Source organism: Propithecus coquereli, unplaced genomic scaffold, assembly GCF_000956105.1.
Source record: "Propithecus coquereli isolate 6110/MARCELLA unplaced genomic scaffold, Pcoq_1.0 Scaffold116, whole genome shotgun sequence".
Classification (NCBI taxonomy): domain Eukaryota; kingdom Metazoa; phylum Chordata; class Mammalia; order Primates; family Indriidae; genus Propithecus; species Propithecus coquereli.
Genome location: NW_012135636.1, coordinates 2,879,539 through 2,905,688, shown reverse-complemented (window position 1 = coordinate 2,905,688; position 26,150 = coordinate 2,879,539). Strand labels below are relative to the sequence as shown.

The following is a 26,150-nucleotide window of genomic DNA, read 5'->3' as shown; positions in this document are numbered from 1 at the left end:
CATTTATAATTGTGATTTAATTATAAATTACTCTCATTTTTCCTGTGTGTTACAAAAAGAATTATATTAATTGTTTACATTACATGGATAGGTAAAAGATAATTATCTATGAATTTTATTTCAGGATAGTAAAAGGGGAAAAATATACCCAATAAGAAAGGAATGCTGTGTCTGATAATATTGAGAACCACCGCCCTAGTTGATCTGGCTCTCAGCTACCTCTATGACATCATTTCCCATCGTACTCCCCACTCAAAGCCTCCCACTTTGCTGTTCCTCAAACACCACAGGAACATTTCTGTTTGGGGGCCTTGCACTGTCTCTTCCCTCTGTGTGGAATGATCCTCCCCATACATGAACTGCATGGCTTATTCCCTTTCTTCCTTCAGACCTCTGCTCAAATTCACATTCTCTTATGGTTCTTTTCTGACCATCTTATTTGAATGTTTCTCCATCCCCATTATTCTCTATCTCTCTTATCTTGAATTATTTTTTCTTAGTCACTTATTGCCACCTAAAACATTACTGATTTATTTGTTTACTCTCTGCTTCTTCGCTCTAGATTGTAAGCCCCATGAAAGCAGGGACTTTATTTTCCCACTGCCATTTCCCAGTATCTGGTATAGCACCAGACTTAATAACACTGAATGCGTAGACAAATGGCTTAAAGGCTAAAGAGTGTGCTGGTGAGAGTGTTGATTGAACAGGTAGGTTCCAGGTCCCCCATTCCCAATCGAGATACTGCTGACATGCTATTAAACATTTGGGATATTGAGCTTTCAGTGAACATCTCATTTGAAGAAAACTTTTCATAACTGAAAAGTATTGGAAAGTCATTGGCCTCTAAAATTAGCAAAGATTCAAAAGCACAATAATGCACACAACTGGTAAGGCTGTAGGGAAATAGACTGGTACTTACTGCTGCTGGGAATGCAGTTGGTTCAGCTTTACTGGGATGCAAAGTAGAAGTATGTACTAAGAGCCTTTTTTATTTTTTTTTTATTTCAGGGTATTATGAGGGTACAAACATTATGGTTACACTTTATGTCTTTGCCTCACCCAAGTGCGGGTTAAAGGCATGCACTTACCCGCTACAGTGCTCCTCGTGTCCTTTAGTTGCAGATTTACCCCCCCAAATCCCCCTAATCCCTAGAGAGTATTTCTGCCATGTGATCACCCTAGTGTTGATCAGTTAGTACCAATTTGATGGGAGTACAAGTGGAGCCCATTCTTCCACTCTTGTGTTGCCTCACTTTGGATAATGGGCCTAAGTTTAATCCAGGAAAGTATAAGAGGTTCTAGATCACTGTCGTTTCTTATGATTGAGTAATATTCCATTGTATACATATACCAAATTTTGATAATCCACTCATGGATTGACGGGCACTTGGGTTGTTTCCACATTCTTGCAATAGTGAATTGTGCTGCCATAAACATTCGGGTGCAGATGTCTTTATCATAGAATGTTTTGTACTCTTTTGGGTAGATGCCTAATAGTGCTATTGCCAGATCGAATGGTATTTCTATTTTTAGCTCTCTGAGGTATCTCTAAACTCTTTTCCACAGAAGTTGCACTCATTTGCAGTCCCACGATCAGTGTAAGAGTGTTCCTGTCTCTCCGCATCCTCACCAGCATTTGATGTTTCGGGATTTTTTGATAGAGGCCAATCTCACTGGGGTTAGGTGATATCTCATTGTGGTTTTGATTTGCATTTCTAAGAGCCTTTTTTAAATGCAGCATATTTAACTTGTATTGTTTTATTTAAGAACATTTTGTTCTAACAGTATTGTAAGGTTAAGTATTATTAATGCTACTGAACAGATGAGAAAACTGAGGCATCAATAATTTAAGGAACAAATAAATTGCAAACTAAGGATCCCAACCTAGGTCATCTAACTCTAAACCCAGGGCTTTCTCCACCATTTTCCATTGTCTGCTAACTCCCTTGTTACATAACCTAATTCCTTAAACCTAAAAACTGTGCCACATACAAACTCTTTCAATTCTTAGTGCCTACTATAGTGGTAAACATTGCAGGTACTCAATAAATAAATCTTTGTTGGAAGAGTGAGTAACTCTGAGCTACAGGGGTCGCTATAGAAGGTATAGACCCATAGGCACCATAGAACAGAGACCAATATCTCTGCTATCTTTTCTATCATAATAGAGTATGAACTTTGGCACTTGGCTGCTCAGGAAAGTGACTTCATTTTTCACCCTCTTTTGTAGCTAGATGTGGTCATGTGGCTACATTCTGGCTACCTAAATATAAGCAGAAGTGGTGGGCAATCTCAGGTACATGCTTCTCTTGTTTAACACCTTCCTGCTGGCTAGAATGCAGACATGATAACTGGTGCAGCTATATTGGATTGGACCTTGAGAATAAGGACTAGTCAATGGAGCAGTCAGTTGGCAGGATTCTGGATCCCTGGCCCTATGGCATACCATATCAGTACTACATTACCTTGTTACATGACCTTTTTTTACAAGAGAGAAATAAACTTCTATCTTGTCTAAGCCAGTATTACTTTGAGTTTTCCAATTATTGGGACCCATTAGCTACTCTGAACTAGTTCTATTAAGACTGCCACTTACTCCCTATTTCCTTGTAACTTGATATTTAGTTAAAGTGGTTTGGCTTTGTACTAGTGACAGCCGATATGAATTATGCATTCCATTTAGCATTTTCAAAGATTCCGTTGTAAATGGATATTTAATAAGATTTTTCACTTAACCCTAAAGAGCAACAGAACAGTCACGCATAAAAAGCCATAATTCCGTAAATTGTTTAATAATCACTTTCTGGAGTAGTAATTGATTGTCAAAGACTGTACGACTAGGCAGGTCTCAATAGCATAATGAAATAGGAACAATGAAAAGTGCCTCAGCTGTCTCAATTTTTCATTTCTTCATAACCCTATTTCCAATGATTAAGAGATGAAGAGCTTGAGACTAGTAATGTTCTTGAAGGGAAATCTGGCTGAAATGATGAGATCTGGCTTTATTATAATCTGCTCCTGTGTGCCTAATAAATTTGTAGTAAGCCAAGCAAACGACAAGAATTTTATTTATTGTTATTATCTGTGAGGTCTAAAGAGAAAGTAGACTACCTCTTTAAAAGGTGGGGAAGGGGTGGAGCGTGCAGGGAATTTTACTTTTTACCAAGACTGAATAAATCTGATAACCAGCATGCTGATTAAAGGTTGGCCATGTGATCACAGCAATCCTGTAGCCCTACTTAAATAATATCCAAAGCACTGGCTCTTCCTCCTGGCTTTTGGGAATTCCTGGTAAGATCATTAAACCATTCCATTCTCTTAAGATGAGAATTCTCAACAAGACTCTAAAAGTCACCACAGATAATTAAGATTTCAAGTACAATAATACATTACATAAGAACATTTCAGTCAATGACAGACCGCATATGATGGTGGTCCCATAAGATTATACTACTATATTTTTACTGTACCTTTTCTATGTTTAGATACACAGATGATATGTTGTTACAATTGCCTACAGTATTCAGTACAATAGCATGCTGCATAGGTCAGTGGTCTAGGAGCAATAGGCTATCCCATCTAAGTTTGTGTAAGTACATTCTATGATGTTCACACAATGACAAAATTGCCTAATGATGCATTTCTTAGAACGTATCTCTGTTGTTAAGTGACCCATGACTGTGTATCAGGGTAGCTCTGCTTCCAAAAAAAGATAGGGACACATAACCTATACCTATCAGCCTAAGAAGAGAAAGTGTTTGGAGATATTCGGTTTGAAAGTAGCTCAAAGATTTCAAAAATAATAAAATTAGTAAGATTAAGTAAAAGTGAGTCAGTTTGTTACTATGCTTTTATTTGACATGAGAGATAGCAGATAAAAGATATTTTATCTTCTATTCATATGAATAGAAATCTAAGTTGGCAGAATCAGTGGTTTTTTACTGAATCTGACTGGTTAGTGATCACGTAACCAATGACAAACATCTCCACTGTATCCTCTCACTTGAATGACAAAATGTGCTATCGTAGGTGCCCAGCCCAGGTCCCTTCCCACACCCACCATCTCACCAATACCATAGGTCTCTATGAGCAAATCCTTGGTTGTCTCTGACCTTCCCAAGGCCCAGGTGTGCTAGGCTCAGAAGGTACTAGCAAGAGGCTATGGGGCTGTCCCAGCATGAGAAAGTGCAATGGTCCTCCCACTAATGCAGAGATCTCAGAGGGGAGACGTCACAGCAAGAAATAATTCTAGATACCTGGGGTCTAGGTGTTAAGGCAGTGAAGGAAAAAAAGGAAAGGAAGATGAAGTAAAAAAGAGAAAGGAAAGTGCCATGAGCATGATGTAACTTGAATAAAAACAAGTCTAGACTGGCTGTCAGAAGAACTCAATAGTTCTAGTCCCAACAATGCTATTTCGCTGTACCACCTTGCGAAAGATGCAGTCCCCTGTTGAGTCTCAGTTTTATTATGTATAATATAAAATGAATCAGGTTACCTTCCAGCTTTAGACACCATTTTAGTAAAAAGCATGGATAAGGAAACACTATGGGGAAATTTATCACTAGGACTCTGAAAGTTCTTTTCCAAACGATGAGAACACAGAGTAAAGTATGTCAAAGTAAAATTTATTAAATAAGAATGTATTATTTTTAGCTTCAATACAATAGACTAAGAATTTAACCTTTTTCCTACCATGATGATAAAAACTCACAAAGATAATATGGCTAATTTTGTCAAGCCATCCCTCTCCACTATGGCAAGACCAAGATTCAGCATATTTTGCAATGGACTAAGAAAACCAGGTACTTATAAAACAGTATTGCCCCTAAAATGAAACATATACCAACACAACTAGAAAATATTCTGTGCAGTCCATTAGACTGTTTTCATTTGGGATAAGAGATGCTTAAACATGATTGTGCTTGGCTAGTTCTCAAGATTTTGATTTTACTGTCAAAACTGTTTATTTACCCATCCTTAAAACCCACATGTTTACCTATTCTGCTTTAAAACAAATACTGTAAAGAATACAGCTGCCTAGCTTCAGGCTGTTTATAGCTACGGAATGGCTGACTTCAATCGCAATCAAATACTACACTTTTCAGTAATAAAAAATAAACGACTTCCTATGTACAATATGTCGATGTGTAACCTAACTGGGATATTTAGTTGATTCAATTTAATGTCAAAGTAGGCATATTATTCTAAGCTCTGATGTTAACTTTACTTGTTAAACAACTGTTTTAAATGGTATAAGCTCTTTCCTCTAGTTTTACACAAAATAAATGAAAATCATGACTTGAAGTTGTCACAAAAATTACCCTTAAAGTGGACTGACACTCTACAATGTCAAGGTGGCAATGAGTGCTGGATTTTAACTACACAGCTTACTAGCTAGTGTCCCACCTCACCTCCTACTCGAGGAGATTTTAAAGCAGGGGTGGGGAACCCATGGCCTTAAGGCCACACATGTGGCCTTCCAGGTCCTTAAGTGAGAGGCCTTTTGACTGAATCCAAATTTTACAGAACAAATTCTTTTATTTTTATTAATACATTTTTGTTTTTCTTTTATATTTTTATTTTATTTTTTAAATGAACATATTTAAAATACCAAAGAATAAAATAAGTTTCAATGAAATAATCCTCCTAGATTGACTGGCACAATTAAAACACTAGTAAGCCATCAATGCTAAATTGACGGCTGCTACACTCATGATTTAGTTCTAACTTCCCCCTGCCTGACTGGTGCCACTACCACATAAGGATGGCTGGCGAGAGTTTATGGGAGTCAAGTATGCCAGTCTGTTATCAGTGTACTGTGTTACTATATGAAGTGGAATTTGTGAATAGTTGCACAGCTCAACAGTATTTTTTAGTTCTGCCTGCTTAACAGCCCATCATGTCAAAGACGACCAAGAGAATGCTGAAGGAAGAAAAAAGACTTTTTAATGAGGATTGGGATTTGCAATATTATCTTATTTCTGCTAAAGATAAGATGATTTGCTTGCTTTGTGATACTGCAATATCAACATTAAAGAAATTCAATACTCATTAGCATTATAATACTCATAAGGACCACAAATATTTTAAGTTAGAAGGAGAGGCATGAAAGGTTGTATTGCAGAAATTAAAAGATGAAAAGCAAAAGAAAAGACAATTCTTTCAAGCAGCAAAAAGACCTGGACATAATGCCACTGAAGCAACTTATAAAGCAGCTTGCATACTCGGGAAAAAAGGGAAGCCGTTCATTGATGTAGAAATTGTGAAGAAATGCATTGTCAAAGTTGTAGGATGCTTAGACCCCAATAATGTTTCGAAGTACAAACAACTGCCTCTTTCAAGGAGAACCGTAACTGAACAGCAGCATGAATTAGCCTTCAACTTACCAGAACAACTTCTTGCAATACTTCAAAAGGAAAATATATATTATTCAATTGCTTTGGACATATCAACTGATACTACCGACTGGGTGCAGGTTTTATACTTCATTCGGGTCATAACAGAAGATTTTCTTTGCTTCGAAGAGTTACTTGCTTTGGACACTCTTACAAACAATACAAGGGGAATAGATATCTTCAACAACTTTCATGAAAAATGTCATGAAGTTGGACTGAATTTGGTAAGTTTAGTGAGTGTATGTACAGACAGTGCACCTTCCATGACAGGAAAACATGAAGGGTATATTGCACAGATTAAAAAAGTATTAACAAATCCAATGCTCTCATTTTTTTTTTTCATTGTATCTTGCATGAGCAAAATCTCTGTGCTAAAGCTACTATTTTAAATGACACTTTGCAACAGGTCATAAGATTGTTAACCATATTCCTGCAAATGCAACAGGGCATCCTCAATTTTGCAACATGCTAAAGTTGAACAATCAGGTATTCAGTGTGGATTTGCCACATCATCCTAAAGTGTCTTGGCTATCGCGGGGACAGGTGTTAGCCAAAATTTTATCTCTGTGAGAACAGATAGTTCAATTTTATGAGAACAGAATCAGCAATGTGAATTATTGGAAGAAGATTTCTATAGGAATGCAGCATTTCTGTGTGATATCATGTCAAATCAAAACAACTTGAATATGTCTTTGCAAGGCAAATCTAACTAAATCTATATATGTGGCAAAAAAATCCAAGCATTTTGAGAAAAGCTCTCTTTTTTCAAAACACTTCTTCAAAAGGAAATTTCTGATGAACATTTTTCCCGGTTAGCAAAGGTCACTGATGAGCAGGATGACATATACAAATATTTGAAGAATACACAGCTGTTATAGACCTATTAATTGGAGAATACAACGAAAGTTTCACTGACTTCAAGAACCATGATATCACACTCAAATTAGCATTTCAGCCTCACCTAGTTGATATCACCAAGACACCTAAAGAACTACAGATGGAATTGATTGAGCTCTTAGTAGACGACATTTTCAAGTCATTGTTTGATGCTAAGAAAGATCCAATTGAAATATGGAAAAATACAGAATACTCACACCTTCGGCAACATGCCCGAAAAATGCTTTCTTGCTTTTTCAACCATTCATTGCTGCAAATCTACATTCTCCTGCCTAACCCAAATCAAGATGCCCATAAGGTCACAAATGGCTGATGAGCATCCACTGAAACTGCAGGCCTCCATGCCACAACCAAATATTCAAATACTTTCCAACAAAAAGCAGACACAACAAAGTCATCAAAAGGTTAATTAACTTTAAAATTAACAAATAGCTTTCATTCTTTGAAATTATTAAGTACATAGTGGTAAGATTTTTACAAAATAATGTACATTTTTAAGAATATCTAATTGAAGTTTTTTGAATGCGGTCTTATTTGATTACAGCTAAATTAATGTGGCCTTCCAACATGAAAAGTTTTCCCACACCTGTTCTAAAGCCTTCAACCGGTTCTTAAAATGTAAAAGCATTAAAAAGGCCTATGTTACAAAATCGAAGTTGAAATTGAATTACGTATTAAAATAATAATCCACAGGCGGTGAGGAGGAGATGCTTTAATCCTAAATATCCAAATAATTGTACCCAAAATAGCTAGAAAAAGTAATTATTTTTAACAACATTTTTAAATTCTTCACTTTTTCTCCTACGTACAGATATTGCTTAAGCCCTGGAATGCGAAAAATGAATCACTTTGAAGATTCAAATGCACCTGGCCTTTGTCAGGAAAGGAAAAATTCATTGCTGGGTTGCATCTGTACTAAGAAACAGAAAAAAAATCTGAATTCTATAATAAATTAACATTTCATTTTTCAAATAACTCTCTACATTCTAATCTTGAAAAAAAACTCACAAAAAATAAACCGCACTTGTATCCAACAAAGAATAAGTTTATTCTGAAGGAACAACTTCTAGCTTGGTTCAAAATCATTGTTACAATCAATCTATTAATAGCTAAAGGAATAGGAATTTTCCTCCAAGAATTAATATATCTTATTTTTCATTTTTAAAAAGTGAATAAAAATTAAATACCTAAGCATTTTATATTTACTGAAAGCATCCAAATGTTATCTGAGATATTTTAAATTTTCACAGAAAAAAAATTATAAATTGATTTGGCAATAAAAGAAACTTCTCAATCATTATATCACTTGTACTAGTGTAAGCTGTTACATCTATGAGGACAATAAAGTACTTCCCAAAAAGGCATGTTTAAGAGAAAGGTGTAATACATTTATCTGTCATTTTGAATAGAAAAGATTTGCCCAAACAAGTCCCTCCCAATTGTACTGATATCAAACAATACCAATTGCTTTTCTCTGCTCAAATCCTGGTAGGTTATCTGATTTATACCCTCAATGAGCAAAAATGTGTTCCTAAGATAGGGAAAGATGAAATTTGAAAAGCAAAGGGCCAAGAAAATGTTTAAATAGTTTGAAAAACATGTAGCTCTTTAAAAGAATACATTATAAGTTATACATATTGATGTGTGTTCATTGACATGCATCAAAAAGTTGCAGAATAATGTGTATAGTATGTTCCTATTTTTATAAAGAAAAAATACCCTATATATTTGTATATGTGTGTATACATATTTGTATTAAGAATTAAGTGTAGAAGGATAAATAATAATAAGTATTGGTTAGTTTGGGGAATTGAGAGGGGCTTAGAAGAGAATATATTATTTTCTTATGTATCTTCTTAAAAAGAAACATACACTTTTTATAAAGATCAGCTAACATCTTTTATTAAAGTTTTTTATTTTGAGACAATTACAGATTTATATTCAGCTGTAAGAAATAATACAGAGAGATCTCATGTACACTTTACCCAGCTTTCCCCATGGTAACATTAGGCAAAACTATGATACAATATTACAACCAGATGCAGACACTGATATAGTCAAGATACCAAAACACTTCCATCACCATAAGGATTTCTCATGTTGCCCTTTTAAAGCCACACACATTTCCCGCCCCCCAGCATCCCTGCCACAAGCCCATCCTTAACTCCTGGCAACCACAAATCTGTTCTCCATTCCTATAATTTCATCATTTCAAGAATATTGTATAACATGATCATAAAGTATCTAACTTTTGGAGATTGGCTTTTTTTGCCTTAGCATAATTCCCTGGAGATTTATCCAAGTTGTTGCAGGTATCAATACTTCATTTCTTTTTATTGCTGAGTAATATATCCATTTACCCCTTGAAGAACATCTGGGTTGTTTCCAGTTTGGGGTTATTACTAATAAAGCTGAAATGAAGATTTATCTCAGATTTTTGTGTGAACATAAATTTTCCTTTCTCTGCAATAAATGCTGAGTGCAATTGTTGCATCACATGGCAGTAGCATACTTACTTTTTTTTTTTTTTTTTTTTTGAGACAGAGTCTCACTCTGTTGCCCGGGCTAGAGTGCCATGGCGTCATCCTAGCTCACAGCAACCTCAAACTCCTGGGCTCAAGCAATCCTTCTGCCTCAGCCTCCCGAGTAGCTGGGACTACAGGCATGCGCCACCATGCCCGGCTAATTTTTTCTATATATTTTTAGTTATCCGATTAATTTCTTTCTATTTTTTTTGTAGATGGGGTCTCTCTCTTGCTCAGGCTGGTTTTGAACTCCTGAGCTCAAACAATCTGCCCGCCTCGGCCTCCCAGAGTGCTAGGATTACAGGCGTGAGCCACCGCGTCTGGCCAATACTTACTTTTTTAAGAAGGTGCCAAACTGTTTTCCAGAGTGACTGTGTCATTTTACATTCCCACCAACAATGTATGATGATCCATTATCTCTGCACCCTTTTGGTATTGCCACTATTTTTTATTTTACGCATTTTCCATAGGTATGCAGCGATATCTCATTATGGTCTTAATTTGCATTTTCCTAATGGTGAATGATGTTGGAACATTTTTTCATGTGCATATTTCCCATCTGTATATCCTCACATTTGGTGAAATGTCTGTTCATGTATTTTGCCCATTGTCTAATTGGAATTTTTACTGTTGAGTTTTGGGAGTTCTCTATAAATTCTAGATACCAATGCTTTGCTTGGATATGTGGTTTGCAAATATTCCCTCCCAGCCTGTAGCTTGTGTTTTCATCCTCTTAACAGGGTCTTTTATAGAACCAAAAAGCTTTAATTTGGATAATGGTCAATTTTTTCTTTATGGATCAGGCTTTTAGTGTCAAGTCTAAGCACTCTTTGCCTAGCCCTCGATCCAAAAGATTTTCTCTTATTTTTTTTCCTGAAAGTTTTATGGTTTTATATTTAAGTCCATGATCCATTTGAGTTAATTTTTATTTAAAGTGTGAGATTTAGATCAAGGTTCTTTTTTTTTTTTTTTTTTTTTTTTGCCTGTAGCTGTTCACTTTCTCCAGTACCATTTTTTGAAATGAAATTGAATTGCTTTTGTACCTTTGTCAGATCAGTTGGGCATATTGGTACGGATTTGCTTCTGTGTCCTCTATTCTGTTCCATTGTCTCCACTGTCTCTCCCTTCACCAATATCACACAATCTTGATTACTATATCTATATAATAAAGATTGAAATAAGGTAACTGATAGCTCCCACTTTTTTCTTTTTCGAAATTATTTTTAGCTATTTTACTTCTTTTGCCTTTCCATATAAATTTTAGAATCTCTTTGTCAATAACTATAATAAAACTTACTGTGATCAAATGTTTTTAAACTATTTTTCTTAAAAGTAGATATCTTGTTACTTATTTCAGTAATCCAGCCATTATAATGTTAGGTGGGAACTTAGATTATTGATCTGATCTTTTCCTCTTTCCTAACGTATATGTTTACTGCTATAAATTTCCCCTTAGTATTACTTTAGCTGCAGCCCACAAATTTTGATATGTTATATTTTTATTTTAATTCAGTCTAATGTATTTTTTTAATTTCCCTGAGACTTCCTCTTTGGCCCATGGATTATTCAGAATTGTATTGTTTAGTTACCAAGTGTTTGGAGATTTTCCTATTATCATTCTGTTATTTGTTGATTTCTAGTTTGATTGTGTTATGGTCAGAAAACACACTCTGTAGGATTTCAATTCTTTTAAGTGTACTGAGGTTCATTTTCTGGCCCAGGATATGGTCCATCTTAGTATGTGACCCATGGGCAGCTGATAAGAATGTGTATTCTGCTGTTGTTGGGCACAGTATTCTAAAAATGTAGATTAGATGATGGTGGTTGATAGCGTTGTTGAGTTCTACATCCTTGGGGGTTTTATGTCTAGTTTTTCTATCAATTGTTGAAAGAGGGGTGTTAAAGTTTTCAATTATAATTTAGGATTTGTTTATCTCTTCTTTCAGTTTTTATTTCACATATTTTATAGCTCTGTTATTTGGTACAAATATATTTATTTAGGATTGCTTTGTCGTCTTGGTCAATTGATCCTTTTATCATATTATAAAGTCCTCTGTATCACTGTAACCTTCTTTGCTCTGAAGTCCACCTTATCTGATATTAAGATAGCCACTCCTGCTTCCTCCTGATTAATGCATGCATTATATTAATATATTTTTTTCATCTTTTACTTTCAACCTGCCCATATCATCATACTAGAAATAAGTTTCTCATAGACAATACATAATTGAGCCATGTTTTTAATCTGCCTGCCAATCTTTGTCATTATATTTAGACCACACTTGATGCAGTTACTAATATGTTAGGGTTTAATTCCACCATTTTATTTTTTGTTTTCTTTTTGTCCTGTCTTGTTTTTACCAGCCTTCCCATGGGTTACTTAACACTTTTTAGAATTCTATTTTGATTTATCCAGGGTGGTTTTTTTAATGAATCCCTTTGTATAGCTTTTTTACTCATTTCTCTAGGCAGTACATTATATATATTTAACTTATCACAGTCTACTGGTATGGTCACTTTCCAATGAGAGTGACACATAGAAATTTTACCTCCCTTTATGTTTGTTTATCCTCCCCTATCTGTAATTGTCTTAAATATTGCCTCTACATACATTTAGAACCACATCAGATGGTGTCATAATTCTAGCATCAACCATCAAACATAATATAGAAAACTCAAAAGGAAAAGAAAAGTCTATTGTATATAGTCACAGTTTTGTTTATTATGTTCTTCCTTCCTTCCTCCTGCTCCAAGAATCCTTTTTTCTAATAGTTTCTTTTGCATTTGGAGAACTTCCTTTAGCTATCCTTTTAGGGTAGAACTGCTAGTGACAAATTCTCTTAGTTTTATCTCATCTGAAAGTGTCTTCATTTCCCCTTCATTCCTAAAGGATCATTTCACAAAAAATAGAATTCTGGGTGGACCGTTCTTTTCTTTCAGCACTTGAAAAATGCTGTGCTAATTCGTTCTGACCATCATGGTTTCTGTTGAAAAATCTACTGTCATTCAAATTGTTTTCCCCTATATGCAACACGTTGTTTCCCTCACTGCTTTCAAGCTTTTTTTCTTTGACTTTAGTTTTCACAAGTGTGACTATTATGTTTCTTCGGTGTGGATTTCTTTGGTTTGGGGTTCACTCAGCTTCTTGAATATGTAGGTTTACGTCTCTTGCCAAATTTGGGGAGTTTAGGGCCATTATTTCTTTGAGTACTTTTTCAGTCCTGCCTTCTTTTTCCTCTCCTTCCATGACTGTGATGAAACCAAGGTTTTATCTTTTGTTATAGTCCCACAGGTCCCTGAGCCTTTGTCAATTTTTTTCTCAGTCTATCATCTCTCTGTTGTTCAGCTCAGGTGAGTTGTATTGTTCTGTAAGTTTACTGACGCTTTCCTCTGTCCTCTCCATTCAGCTGTTGAGACCATTCATTGAGTTTTTGTGTCAGTTGTTGCATTTTTTAGTTCTAAAACTTTCCTTTGGTTCTTCTTTATATCTTGTTTCTTTTTTTTATTATTATTTCAGGGTATTATGAGGATACACACATTTTGGTTGCACTTTATGTCTTTGCCTCACCCAAGCGAGGGTTAAAGGCATGCCCTTCCACCCTACAATGCTCCCCGTGTCCTTTAGTTGTGGGTTTACCCCCCCATCCCCCTAATCCCTGGAGAGTATTACTGCCATGTGATCACCCTAGTGTTCATCAGTTAGTACCAATTTGATGGCGAATACAAGTGGAGCCCATTCTTTTGAGCTTGTCTTTACTGAGACTTTCTGCTTCTCTGCTAAGACTTTCTAGTTTTTCATTTGTTTCAAGTATATTATTCATCATTGCTCACTGAGGCATTTTTGAGGAGAGCTGCTTTAAAATCTTTGTCAGATGATTCTAACATCTCTGTCATCTCAATGTTGACATCTACTGATTGTCATTTTTTTTCTTTCAAGTTTAGATATCCCTGATTCTTGGTATGACAAGTGATTTTCTATTGAAACCTGGACATTGGGGGTATTATGAGAGTCTGGATATTAGTTAAACTTTCTGCTTTAGCTGGCTTCCTCTGACACTGCTCTAATGGGGGCAGTGGGAGAAGGGACTGCCCCTGTTACTGCTGGGTAGAAGTCCAGGTTCCCCACTTGTCCTCTGTTGGCACCAGAGGTGGGTGGCACCTTATTACTGCTAGGTGGGAGAAGGAGTTCTGGCTCTCCACTAGACTTCTGCTGATGCCATCCTAGTCGGAAGGAATAGGCATGTCTCATTACTGTTCTCCACAAAGCCTCCAGTGACACCACAGGAAGGAGGGAAAGGGTAGCTTCATTACTGCTGGGCAGTGTTGGAAGTCTGGACTCTCCACCGACATCACCCCAGTGGGGAGGTGTCGGGACACCTTGTCACAGCCTGGCGAGATTAGAAATCTAGGCTCCCCATTCACCACCCCATTCCTTGGTGGGGTTGGGGTGGGGATGGGGCCACAGGTTTTTCTGCAGTGCTTGGCTGGCGTGGCACAGTTGCTGTCTAAAAGTTTTCTGTCTTGCTAAACTGCCCCTTCCCTGATCGTTTGGCTAGAGATCAGGCTTTTGTTAGGGCTTTTTCCATCTGTATCCAGTGCATTCCTAGGTTACCAGCTTCTTTAGTTCTAAGTCTGGGATATATTCAGGAAAAAGAAAACCCAGACAACTCACCAACATGTCAATCCTTGTGTCCCAAAGTCCCTAGGTACTCTGTCCTCTGCTATTCACCTTAGAAGTCTTCTCAAGTTTGTTTTAAATATAATTTTCAAAGTTTGTACACAATTCTACTTAGCAGGAGGAATAAGAAAAAGAATATCTATTTCATCTTCCCTGAAGCAAAAGTAAGCATAAGTTTTATGACATAATATTTTCTTGGGGACTATACATTATTTGCTTATGGGAGATCTTGTAACATGAATTTTCTCTTACTTAGGTCACGTCAAGCCATTTTCCTCCTGAGCTGATGACCAAAAACAACCAAATATGACAGAAGCAAGGATGGCCTGGCTCCTTCGCCTTCAGTTAACATCTGGCAGGTGGTCTCTCGACTCCAGCCTCATATAATTAGAATGTGAGTGATACTATCGAACTTCTCAGTAAAAACAAACATAAGACTTTATAATATTTCCATGTCTGCTGCCATGGTGTATCCATACTGTTTAGGTCAGTGATTCCGAATTGGATGAAAAGGGGTAGGGTGATTTTGCCTCTCACCCTAAGGGCTCATTTGGAAACATCTAGAGACATTTTTATTGTTATGACTTGGGAGGAGCTACTGGCATCTAGTGGGCAGGAGCCAGGGATGCTTCAAACATCCTATAATTCTCAGGATAGCCACCCACAATGAAGAATTAACTAGCCCAAAACTTCAATAGTGCCAAGGTTGACAAACCCTGGTTTCGATGTCTGACCTACATTGACAATTAAGTTTAATCTTCAGGTATTCAGTATACCTCCTGGCCCATGTAATTATGGAACTCTGAATGCTGGGTCTGGAATGGCCTTGCCCAAGCTCTAAATAGAGAGAATCCAGCCTCCCAAGACTGTCTTACCCTTTGGCTTTCCCCTCTAGGAATTTCTGTGTGGCTCCAAGATTTCTGAAGTGAAAAATCACGTTCCTTGCTTTCTCTGGAGAGAACATCGTTTACATAAACTCCAAATGTTTAAAACAAATATCTTTATTCTTGTCATCTTAAGAATTTTTAAAATCATAATTTAGACCCTACTTTACACTTGTGTCCTTATTGCTATCTCTCACCTACCCTCCACAGCCATTTCAACAAATTCCCCATTGTTCCCTTCTCACTCTAATAAAACTTCTGAAACCACTTTTACCCAATGTTGCCCCTGGGCTAGAGCCCTGGCTCCTGATTCTAACGCTCCATGATGTATGCCTCTCTCCTACATACAGCAATTCAGGTAACTGAAGCACCAAGAAAAGATACACAAGAGGAATTAACACTTCTGGAAGAAGAACAGAATTCACTGTTCTGGTGTCCACTATTCATTTGATACTCTCCTTTTATTTATCACTAATTCCATTTGAGTCCTTCAAACGTGCTCTTTCTTACAGGACCCTGCTCTGAAGTACAACTTCTCCAACTGTGCAGGACCTCTGAGCCAGTTTCTAATAGCAGCCCCTTTTCATGTCAAGTACCTTAACTATGTGATAGATATAGGCCCATCTTACAAGAAGAGGCTTTTCTTCTCTGCTAAGGTTTTTCTAGGGACATCCCTAATTTCTTTTTCTACATTAGATTTATAGAGTCTAATTAGAAACATTCACTCTGAAATGACCTGAGCAGTCACCCTGATCTTGATCAGTAACAGCGGTGAGATGTGGGTCTTACTCAGAATATTTGTTGTACTCTGCCCAAAAAACATTAGGTCAAAGGTGACACTGTGGACTCTTGTTCATACATGTTTTTGTTTCCTTTATGATAACATTCCTTAAATCACAGCCAAGAGTGTATTCTGGGGCTGAAAGTATTTTAAAGACATAATGCAGTAGCAGTATTCTGTTTACTAGTAAGAAATTTGGAGCAGCAGCCAAGAACAGTAATAGAATCTTCTTCCCTCTTACTGTCATTCTCAAAAAAGACTATGTCTCATTTTTTTTTTCTTTCTTTTTTTGAGTGTGGGGCTCAAGTTCCCTTGTTACTGTTTTTGCTTTGAATGTCCCTGCCAAAGCAAAGTCTATACAATAGACAAAATATTTTAAACTTAAATATGACCCTATGTAGCTTTGCTTCCTGTTGGTGACATATCATAGTCGATAAATGGACCATCCTGGGCACAATTCTAGTCAAGTCTCTGAGACAGACTGCCTGGGGTGGAATCCCAGCTCTGCCATGCATTAGTTGCAAAACACTGGACCAACCCTTTAGCTTCACTAAAGCTAGAAGGCCTCCTACATAAAATAGGACTTACATTGGTATCTATCTACCTGATTGGGGGGAGGAGGGAGTTGTGACAAAAATGCATACAACATGCATCCCATAGTGTTTGGCACACAAGAAACACTTAAGTCTCTATAACTCGGAAGGCCTAAAAAATAAATTTTTAAAAATATTTCAAGAGAACTGTTTTCAGTGAAAATATTCTAGAATTCTTATAAATTAAACTTAATAGGCTTAGCACAGTGGTTCATGCCTGCAATCTTAGTGCTCTGGGAAGCAGCGGGAGGATTGCTTGAGGCTAGGAGTTCGAGACCAGCCTGAGCAAAAGCGAGACCCCTGTCTCTACAGAAAAAAATGGAAAAATTAGCCAGGCATGGCAGCACATGCCTGTAGTCCCAGCTACCTGGGAGGCTGAGGCAGAAGGATTGCTTGAGCCCAGGAGTTTGAGGTTGCTGTGAGCTAGGCTGACACTACGGCACTCTAGCCCAGGCAAGAGAGTGGGACTCTGTCTCAAAATAAATAAATAATTAAATAAACAAACTTACTAGTTATATACTGATCTTAGGCTATAAATTCACTTTTACTGTAATTCACTGCTAATAATGCTAAACTGTAACCAAAAAAAGACTGAGTTTTTCACATAAAATGCCTGTTTTTATTTCAATACAAAGCCTTTGAAAGGGAAGGCTACTAGTGATGTATTACTCAGGTCTTCAGCTAATGTTCTTCGAACAAGTTTTTGGCACAACCTTTCAATTTTTTTCACTTTGACAAGAGGATACACTCCCTTGATAGAAAATTCAAAACTTCACGCTGAAAATTCAGACGAAACGCAAAAAAGTTGAATACCACCGCAGTGTTTTCGTAACAACATATCATAGACGCTTAAGCCTTATATATAATAAAATATCACACATGTAACGTATCCTAAAGTTGCATTTACCCAAGAGAAATATTACTCTCGTTCTGGTTCACCTACTTCCACTTTAATGTCGTAGTTCTGGCCGAGAACGCTCTGTATGAGCTCTGTGATGATCTGGTCGGAGGCCAGCTGGGCCTCGGACTGCAGCGAGACGATGATCTCCTCGATGGACGTGGGCATCGCTCGGGCGGGCAGCGGCGTCTGCGCGGCGGCCTCCAGCGCGTCGCTCAGCGAGCCGCTCTCCCGCTCTGCTCTGGACACCGCCACGGCCGCTTCCCGCGCCTTGCCAGCCGCGCCCTCGCCCTCGCACACGAAGTAGGTGCGAATCCTCACTCTCCTCCGCCGGCCGCCCGCCTCCGCGTCGCTTTCCTCGCTGGAAAGGGAGCTGGCCTTACTCTCCCTGGCCTTGCAGGCCCCTGCGGACCGGGCCATCTCCCGGCTCGCTTCGCGCCCCCGGGGCAGGTGGAGGTCCCGCCTGGAGGCCGCGGGCCGTGGGCTCTCCAGGGCCCCGCGCGCTGAGGGCCTCACCCGCGGTGTGGGCGGCGGCAGCAGGACCACAGGTTTGGCCGTGCCGACCCCCGAGGCGATGACTGGAGGCTTCTTCTGGGCGCGGTGCCGCAGGAACGGGGAGCTCCGCAAGTAAAAGTCCTGGGGCTGAAACATCGGGGTGTTCGCGGGAGCGGCCCGGCCCGAGGGACGCGCGGCGCCTCCGAGCGCCTTCTGCAGGATGGCCACAGCCGGGATCTCAGGGCCTTTAGCCGGAGAGGGCACTTTCGATGTTGGGGGTCCAGCATAGGAAACGCACCTAGGGTGAGCCGGGCTGGAGGCACGGAGGCTGTAGACTGAGCCTTCATCTACAGCCGGCTTGGAGGCCAATTTCTGTTTGAATTGGAGAAAATCCTTTTTAGTCTCCTGGCGAACCTTCTCAAGCTCTTTAAACATGTGTGATTCTTCTTTGTTTTTCAGGCCAAAGTGCTTTGGGATTGTGGACATCTTGACGATTTTGACCTGCAAAATAACCACCCCCAAAATTATATTCTATGTATGTATGTATGTGTGTGTGTATATATATATATAACAAAACTGTTGATAAAGTTCCAGTTCAGCAAAGTTTCTTATGATAGAACCTCATGGTGCTGCTCCCTGAAGCACAAGTGGGTAAACTAAGTATACAGTTTTATATTCATCTATTGGCCTTGTCACAAGAACCATGAAACATCTCTAAAGCAGTAACTTTTTTCGGAGGGAGTTTCCCAAAACCCTACTGGATTTATTTTAACATTTCTTTAGACTATGATGCAGTGTCCCATTTCCAGGCAAGAGACGACACTAAGTATAGGCATAGAAAATCCAAAGCAGCCCTACAAAGAGAAAACAGAGGGCACCAACTGTGGCCTGTGACCTGGATCCAGCCCACGAACACGCTCTTCAATTGTTCAGAGTATTAATTCATAGCCAACATTTTAAGTTGGAAGATTTTCACATAAAAATTCAGGTTTGCAGTTTCTCTGGAAAAAAGAGAAGTAACAGCTCTGGCAATGCAAGGGCCAAATCCCTGCCTCTTGTGTCTGGATAGCTGTTTCCCCTTCCTTCACCAGCTGGTCCCATGTGTCTCCTTCCCTCACTCAGCCCACTCCTTAATGTGTCACCTGAGCTACAGCAGAGTGTCGGAAGGGAAGGAGGTGGTCAGCCTCAAGGTAGGCTACAGCCAAAATCATGAGACTTGAATGCCAGGTGTCTGTACTTTTTCTGTGAACTACTGGAAACCACTCAAAATTTTTAGCAGAAAAGTGACTCGATAGCATCTGTTGCATGGGAAATATTAATATCAAGTAGAAGACGGAATGAAGGCAGGAAGGGCAAATACGAGTCTTGGTAGCTGGAACCCGAGACTTGGCCCTGGCAATGGAGCAGAGTGAAAATGGAGACATAACAAGGTAAAGCTGGTAAGACCAGGCCGATGATTAGGAATAAGTGGGAGCAATTAAAGCTCCTTCATAAAATAGGGATTTTCAATCACCTTAATGAAATCTTGGTCATAACCAAGTGCATAATATAACTGTTATTCACTGAACTGTACACTTCAAAATGGTTGAGGTAAATTTTATGTTATGTGCATTTTACCACAATTTTTAAAAAAACAACTTCTGTTATTCAGCAGGGCCAACTATCTATGATCGTGAATGGATTTTGAGATCTTGAAAACTCTGAGATCATTACTAAAAGCCGGGCTAACGGGAAATATAAATAGAAAACGGGCCAATTACAGATTCTGTGTCGCACTTGCCTCTGGCAAGTGGGAGGAGCAAGAGCAACCAGGGTTAGAAAAATGAAGAGAACAGAGTTCCATAGAAGGCAAGAAGAGGTGTGTTTCAAGAAATAGGCTTAAAGCAATGAAAATTAAAACAAAAAATAATGAATTAGAAGAATAGTAAATTTTTAAAGCCCAAAGCCAAGATTCTTTTTAAAAAAATAATATAGCAGAAACACCTCTGGAATATCGTCATTATTTCCAGTATGATTATCTACTAGAAAACCCAGGCACTAAGGAACCATTTAGAACTATGATAGGATTCTGCAAGTGATTTGAATTTTTTTTTGTTTGTTTGGTTGGTTTTGCTTTGTTTGGAGACTGGGTCTTGCTCTGTTGCCCGGGATAGAGTGCCATGGTGTCATCATAGCTCACTGCAACCTCACACTCCTGGGTTCAAGCGATCCTCCTGTCTCAGCCTCTCAAGTAGCTAGGACTACAGACATGTGCCACTGCGCCTGGATAATTTTTTCTATTTTTTGTAGAGAGAACATCTTGCTCTTGCTCAGGCTGGTCTCAAACTCCTGACCTCAAATGATCGTCCCACCTCAGCCCCCAAAGTACTAGGATTACAGGTGTGAGCCACCACACCAAGTAGGGTTTGAATTTTTTTCTTACTTATACAAAAACCAGTAGTTTCCTTTATACCAAAATGGCCCAGTCAGAAATATAATGGTAAAATTTCATTTATAATTTTTTAAAAGAGTAAGTCTCACATAAACATAACAAGAAATGTACTAAAACTATATGAATAAATTTTTGAAATTTTACCGAAGGACATTAAATAAAGATTCAACTAAATAGACAGTTAATGTTCCTTGATGGGATGACTAGATATTTTAATTATACTAGGTCCTCCCAAAATACTGTGTTGGTTTAATGCCAATACAAAAATTTAAAAATGATATTTTGAACATTTGAAAAGTTATTCTGAACTCATTTGAAATAATAAACAGACTAGACTAACCAAAAATTTTATAAAATGAAACGAGGGAGCACTCGTTCATTAATGAGAGAACAACCAGGTAAATAAAACTTATACAGATACAAGAAGTGGGGCTGACTTACTGCTGCTAGAATCAATAGATAGACTGAGAAAGTGAGAAAAAGAATTAAAAATAATATAAGTTATAAAGGCAGTAGTAAATGGTGATAAAACGAAGAACTATTCAATAAATTATGCTGAGGCAACTGGTTGACTATTTGGTACTTTGTGTGTATGTGTGTGTGTGTGTGTGTGTGTGTGTGTGTGTGTGTATTTTACATCATGCACCAAAATAAATCCAGATGGATTTAAAATTTAAGTGTGGAGACTATTCTTACTTTGCTTTGCATTTCTTTGCTCACTTATCCACATTCCTTGGTTGGACTCATATCAATTCATAAAAGAATTATTTTTATAGTTAGAATTCTTGATTTATCATGTAGTTTGGGTGGTAATGAAGAGAACATCCTATTTATCCTCCAAATTGTCATACCAATTTTAATTTCTAAAATATGAACCACTGGTTCTCAAACTGAAGATCCTGCTACATGCTAAAGCTGTCATCTGGGAATCAATAGGCTTTCTTTCTTTCTTTACCCAGCTCCACCACTGACTAGACCTTGGATGATTCAATTCTATCCACACCAAGGGTTCATATAAAAAAGTGAAAATAATAATCTGTTGTCTGTTTTCTAAATCATAGTACATGAGCATTAGAAAGGCTTTCTAAAGCCCTTAAGAAATTTTCCTTATTTTAAAAAATGCTGTGTAATCCTCTTCATCATAGTATTTTGGTTGTTATTGTTTGCACAGGTGGCAATATGTTCACACCAACACCACCTGCATTTCTTCCTGCAAAAGGTTAAAAGGTAGTAACTGGAACAGACCACAGAGCAGAAGTACATTAACACCTGATGCGAATTGGACTTGACTCTCCCAAATCCACTTCCCTTTTATTTCTTAGTTCCTGCTTTGGATGCCCTTCCCAACTTCTCCCAGGCCCTTGGTTTGCTATTGAAGTTTAACAAATGTGCATTGTTTAACACTTCTCAGTACATTCCCATGAGTTCTTAATAGGAAAGTTTCTCTTTTTATCTGAAAGTAAACCAACATGAAATTGAACTTCTAAATTTGACAGAAACTTCTATTGTGCATTCAAGGTGGATGGTATCCCAATGCTTCATGGGTCAGTCCATCAAAACTTAGTGCCTTTATTCCCCCACCCACCCTTCTACAATACAAAAAAGTAAAATAACTTTTAAACATCCAATCTTATGAGAAAAATAGCATTTTCTCTTTTTCTTAGGAGCAATCTACTAAGAAAGACTAGATCTATTTTGGAGATATGCAAGGAAAAATAGTGCAGTTGTCTCAAAAGGAGAAAGTATTAACCTGTGTGAGGTGTCAAATCTGTGGCACACAATCCAGATTGGTTAAGTTTACCTTACACTTTAAAATCGGATAGAATACACTTAAAATCTTTGTGACCCAAGCAGTAATTTTACTCTCCTCTTTTTTCCAAATTACTGGAACTGTGCCCTATACCTTTTTCTTTCTCTTCTACCAAGAGGTTTAAGGCCTGAGCAGTGAGGTAGTCAGAAGGGCCAAAAGCCAGCCTTTTCTCCTCTCTCACAAGGCCAGGTCAGACATCAGGAAAAAGACAGAGAGAAACAACACTTTATTTACAGGGAAACAACAATACAAATGGACTTCTCATAAGACACCACTGAGAACAGATGACAGGGAAACAAGATTTATAACATGCTAAAATATATATTTAAAAAAAAACTGTCAACCCAGAATTCTATACCTAGTATGCATATTCTTTTTTAAAATGTAAGCAAAATGGAGACATATTAAAGTAAAAGAAAATTAAGAGAATTACTCACCAGCCACCTGGAACTACAACAAATGCTAAAGAAAGTTTTTCAGGCTGAAGAGAAATTATACCAGAGGGAAATTTGAATCTTCAAGAACAAATGAAGAAGATCAGAAATGGCAAATATCTGGATGAGTACAATAGGCCATTTTTTTGTCTTAAGTTTTTTAAAAATTGTATGAAAAATTATAACATGTCTTGTGAGATGTTTGTATAAGGAGATGTGATGTAAATGACAACAACAACCAAAAAGACCAGGATAGGGGTGGGTAAAGGAACTATATGATTGTACAGTTTCTGCATTTTATGTGAACTAGTTCAATATTAACTCTAAGTAGACTGTGAAATGTTAAGGATATATATTGTAATTCCAAGAGAAACAATTTTTAAAGTAATACAAAGAAGTATAACTAAAAAGTCAATAGATAATAAAATGAAAAACAAAAGATGTTGTTAAATTTTAGAAAATATTTTAGACTGAATAATAATGAAGATACAACCTATCAGAATGTGTGGGGTGCAGCTAAAGCACTGATCAGAGGTATGGGGTGTAGCTAAAGCACTGATTTATAGTTTAAATGCTTACCTCAAAAAGAAGTCAAAAATCAATAACCTAAGCTTCTACCTTAAGAATCTATTAAAAGAAGACCAAGTATACCCAAAGTAAATAGAAAGAAGGAAATAATAAGTAACTCAATCAAATAGAAAACAGATAAGTAATTGAGAAAATTAACAAAGGCAAGAGCTGGTTGTTTAAAAATATCAGCAAAATTTTAAAATATCCCTAGCTAGATTGTTTAAAAATAATAAAGAACAAAAATCACCATAGCAGGAATGAAAGAGGGGTTTTCACTATAGATCCTGAAGATATTAAAGGATAATAAAAGAATATGATAAACAACTCTATGCCAATAAATTTAACAATTTAGATGAAATGGGCAAATCTGAAAATTACACTGTACCAAAATTAACAAAAGAAGCAGAAAATCTGAATAACCCTATATTTTTAAAAAATGTGTTATCAAAAATCTTACCACAAGATTCAGATGGTTTTCTCAAATATTCAAGAAAAAATAAAATAAATCTTTTTCAGAAAATAGAGAGGAAGGAACAATTGTTCTATAAGATCTGTATAACCCTAATACCAAATCTGACAAAGGCATTTTTTTAAAAAAAAGAAAGAAAATTACATGCCAATATCCCTCATAAGGATAGATGCAAAAGTCTTTAACAAAATATTAACAAAACCAATCCAAGACTATATTTTTAAAAAGGATAATACTTTCTGACCAAATAGAGTTTATCCCAGGGTTGAAAAATTGATTTAACTATTTTGACTTAATTAAATTGACTTGAAAGTCAATATAATTCACATTACTAACAGAGTGTAGGAGAAAAATATGTGACTATTTTAATAGGTAGCAGAAGGACATTTGACATCATTCAACAGCCATTCATTATAAAAATAAATAAATAACTCTGGGCAAGCTGAATCACAGGGAACATCCTCAATCTTACTATGAGAATCCACAAAAAAAATTACAGCTAACATTATATCTATACTTTCTTCTAAGATTGGAAACAAGGCAAAAATACCTTGCTTGTACTATATTGATTCAACATTATACTATCATACTGCCATAGCAATCTAGCAAGAAAAAGAAATAAAAGGAATAAAGATAGAAAAGGAAAAGGTAAAAGTATCCATATTTCTAGATGACATGATTTTTAGGTTAAAAATCCTAAGGAATCCACAAAACAACTACTAATGAGTAAATGTATCAAGGTTGCACAATATAAGGTTAACGTAAAAATCAATTTTTATACTAGTAGTAAATAATTGGAAAATATTTTAATTCCACTTACACCAATGCCCCTTTCCAAAACATAAAATGCTTAGAAATTAATCTCACAAAAGACGTCCAAAATTTCTACGGTGAAAATTACAAAACATTTTTTACAGAAATTAAACACATACATAAATGGAGACATGCGATGTCCATAGATTGGAAGATTCAATATTGTTAAAAATCACAATTCTCCCCAAATAGATCTATAGATTCAATGCAATCCCAATCAAAATTCCAGCAGTCTTTTTTATAGAAATTACAAACTGATTCTAAAGTGTATATAGAAATTCAAATGACTTAAAATCACCAAAGTGATTTTTAAAAAACAAAAACAAAGCTGAAGGACTTAAACCATCCAATTTCAAAACTTACTGCAGTAAGCTACAGTAATCAAGGCAAATCATCATGATGAGCAAAGGAAGCCAGACACAAAAGAGCATATACAGTGTGTTTCCTTTTAAAGAAAATTCTAGAAAAATGCAACCTATTCCATAGCATCACAAAGCAGATCAGTGGTTGGTTGGGGGTGGGGGTGAGAGCAGGAGTGGAAAGCACAGGGACAAGGAACAAACAGGTTCAGTGCAGTAATCGTTTCAAAAGTGTATATGTCTATCAAAACTCATCAAATTGCATACTTGTATACTGTGCATTGTACAAACTGAACATTTGTACAGTATATTGAATATAAATTGTAATTCTATGAAGTTGTAAATAGTAGAAAAGCAACTTATTAAACTTTTAGATTTGCATATTTAAAAAATAAACTGTTGATCTCCTTTAAGCTCCTGCAAGGGTAATCTGCAATAGTTTCCTTGTGGGTCTGTGGCCTTCAATGCCAAACAATCCTTGCATTAAGCACACAGTGTCCCCCTGCCCACCAAATAGAGCCAAACTCAGGAAACAGCTCTCTATTTTGAAATTAGACACACTGACCCTAGTGGGAGCGATCACCTAAAGGTGGTTAAAGTTTGCCCGAAACAAGCTGCCCTGTCTTTGGATGGCAGAGGTCAGGGAGATGGAAGTTAAATTCCTCCACTGTTATCTTTCACCCTCCGCGCAGCCCCTCCGATTCCACCCCCTCTTTTGCCTTCCTAACCCTTTTTCTCCTTTCCCCAAAGGCTGGTCCCTCGCAATCTGTCTACCTCTCCCTTCCCGCAAGTTTTCACTCCTCATGCTCCTCTTCAACCCTCATTTTCCCACAGAAGGCAGCCCTAAACTCCATCCCCAATCCCCACCACGGCCCAATCCCCTACTCGGACCCCAATCCTCAACACCTATTTGCGGTACTGATTTTTGCCTAGCGAACCTGCCAGAGCGGGTCAGAGAGGCGGAACAGGGGGGACAATTGCTCCGCCCAAATATCTCAGTCTTCCCTTCCCACAGCTTCCAGACGAAGTCACTCCCGCCCCAGTCCGCGTGCCTCTCTCACCCTGCTCCGGGGGCGCCTGTGTTCCCATGCAGGTGGCGGGGAGATCCGGCCCGCCGC

General features: G+C 37.6%; 1 protein-coding gene across 1 annotated transcript in view; it reads right to left on the bottom strand.

Moving 5' to 3' along the window:
* The window catches only part of LOC105821278, a 99,260-nt gene that overhangs the window by 64,808 nt on the left and 8,302 nt on the right, over positions 1–26,150 (bottom strand). Inside the window, 2 exon segments of the mRNA XM_012657961.1 lie at positions 17,697–18,647; positions 26,094–26,150. Coding sequence (XP_012513415.1) covers positions 17,697–18,647; positions 26,094–26,150 — 1,008 coding nt within the window.